Here is a 2,079-nt window from a genome sequence, read left to right as displayed (position 1 = left end):
TCCTGAACTTGTGTGAAGGGTATCCTTTAGGGCTCTGAAGCCCTTGTCAGGATGTCCTTGATTTAAGAGACGTGGCACCACCCCCCAGAGATTCTGCTTCGCCTTTTGGCAGCCCAAGAGAGCTGCTTTTCTGGGGACTCTGCTCTGGCCAGGGTGACTTCGGAGGATGCGAGACACCTGGCTCAGAAAGAATGACTTTCTGCAGCGACGTTACTGGGGAACTGCCTTGCCTTAAGGTCATAAAAGAACATCCCATAAGTGAAACACTGCTGAAAACCTGCTGTCTCAAAACCCTGACTGAAGCACACTTCTTGCTCATACTCCTGGTCGGTAAAACCTGGTGAAGCTAGCCACTTGCTTCAGAAAAAACCTGATCTGTATATATCCTAAATTTGTTTCACTTGCTGCACTGTGGAAGCTGTTAGGTTTGATAGCCAACATTTCATACCAGACGGTAACTGCACGCAAGTGCATGTGCAAGAGGGGACAGCCTGCTTTCTTGTAGGATGGGAGAGGGAGCTCACCTGTGCATGTGAGCCCATCCCCGTTGTAGAATGGCTTGCACTGGCACGTGTTGTTCTCCATGCAGACGGCATTGGCAGAGCAGCTTGGGGAACACACTGGCGGCAGAGCTGTGGGGAAGGCGGAACAGCTGGGTTGAGAGAGCTATTTATATTGCAATGCCCTTGTTTCCTGCAGAACGAAAAGCCCTCATACCAGTCTTGCTAAGTGGAAAACCTGTAAGAATATTTTTTTGACTGCTTAGCTCTCAGGTGATACCTTCCCTCGTGTAGTCCAAAGCCCCTCCACAGGGGAGGTAGGCATTCATATTCCCATTTCACAAAGGAGGAGACAGAGGGGTGAAGGGACCTGTTCTCAGTCCAGAGCAGAGTCCCTTAGTCTCCTTAGAGGGCTTCTGATATTATTAACCCTTTTTCTCTCTTCTCTACGCAAACCCTCTGTTGAATTGCAAGTGCTTTCAACCCCTGGCTCCATGCAATGGAGTCTGGTGAGAGGAGGCAGAGACCTAGCTTGGTTTCACACAGCCGGCCAGTCCATCCTGTTTCACAGAAACATCGTCCCGTTCCTGAATATCCTTCGTCACACTGCCCGTTGTTCTTGCATTCGCAGGCTGCAAAAGGAACACAGAGGGATCGCTTGCAGAGCTGCCGGTGGGGAAGGAGAAAATCCTACAGAAACATCACCTATACTGTCAGTTTAGATGCAGTATTATTTAGCAATTATTCAGATAAACCTCATGGTTTTTCACCATGAGGCCAGTCAAGCAGTGGACCAGACTTCCCAGAGCAGTTGGGCAGTCTCCATCCTTGGAGGTTTGCAAGCCCCAACAGGATAAATCCTGGACAACCTGGCTTGATCTCAGGGCTGACCCTGCTTTGAGCAGGGGTTTGGACTAGAGACCTCCTGAGGCCCTTTCCAACCTGAATTATCCTGTGGTCCTATGATTTTATAACTCGTATTAGTTCAATGTCCCTCTGGAAATGAAAATGGGTATTGATCTGCATTGTGGTAGAGTAGCAAATTTCACAAAGGACTGTGGTGGGAAGGAGTTAATGGCTGAGCTGAAGACCTGGCCTGATCCTGTCCTAATGTGCAGCAGCTGCTAGCTGTGGGGGAGCCTTTCAGCCAGAGAGAAGTAAGGTGTACAGAGTGAGAGTGTTTGGTTGCTGGCAGGGAGGGGGCCTGTCTGAGTAAGGAAGCCAAATATGAGGTTAGTGAACTTTGCTGTAAAATGTGGGCAAGTTGCCTGTAATGTGTTTTTCAGGTTTTAGACATTTTTATGCCTAAAAGCTTCTGGATTCCTTTTGTTCCTTTTATATGTGGGGTGTTACCCCTTGTGCCCTGCAAACTGAAGCACGAGGGGCTGATTTAATCTATAGGTGATGTTTTTTCCCTACTTTTTGGGTCCTGCAATAACTCACATGCTGAGTCCTTCTTAAGGAATTATTGTCTCTCCGTTTTATAATGTAACGAAGTAGCATCCTTTCTTGCCTTATCCTTCTTCCTGAAATATTGTTTAAAGAGGAAAATGATGTGGGGTTGGGGAAACTGATTCTC

General features: G+C 47.8%; 1 protein-coding gene across 1 annotated transcript in view; it reads right to left on the bottom strand.

Annotated features, from left to right (window-relative positions):
- The window catches only part of STAB2 (stabilin 2), an 87,486-nt gene that overhangs the window by 11,474 nt on the left and 73,933 nt on the right, over positions 1-2,079 (bottom strand). The window contains 2 exon segments of the mRNA XM_009333055.1: positions 525-632; positions 1,028-1,132. Coding sequence (XP_009331330.1) covers positions 525-632; positions 1,028-1,132 — 213 coding nt within the window.

This window comes from Pygoscelis adeliae, unplaced genomic scaffold (assembly GCF_000699105.1).
Source record: "Pygoscelis adeliae isolate BGI_AS28 unplaced genomic scaffold, ASM69910v1 Scaffold38, whole genome shotgun sequence".
In the NCBI taxonomy this organism is placed as follows: domain Eukaryota; kingdom Metazoa; phylum Chordata; class Aves; order Sphenisciformes; family Spheniscidae; genus Pygoscelis; species Pygoscelis adeliae.
Note: the sequence above shows the minus strand (reverse complement) of the source record. Positions and strands in the feature narration are given on the sequence as shown.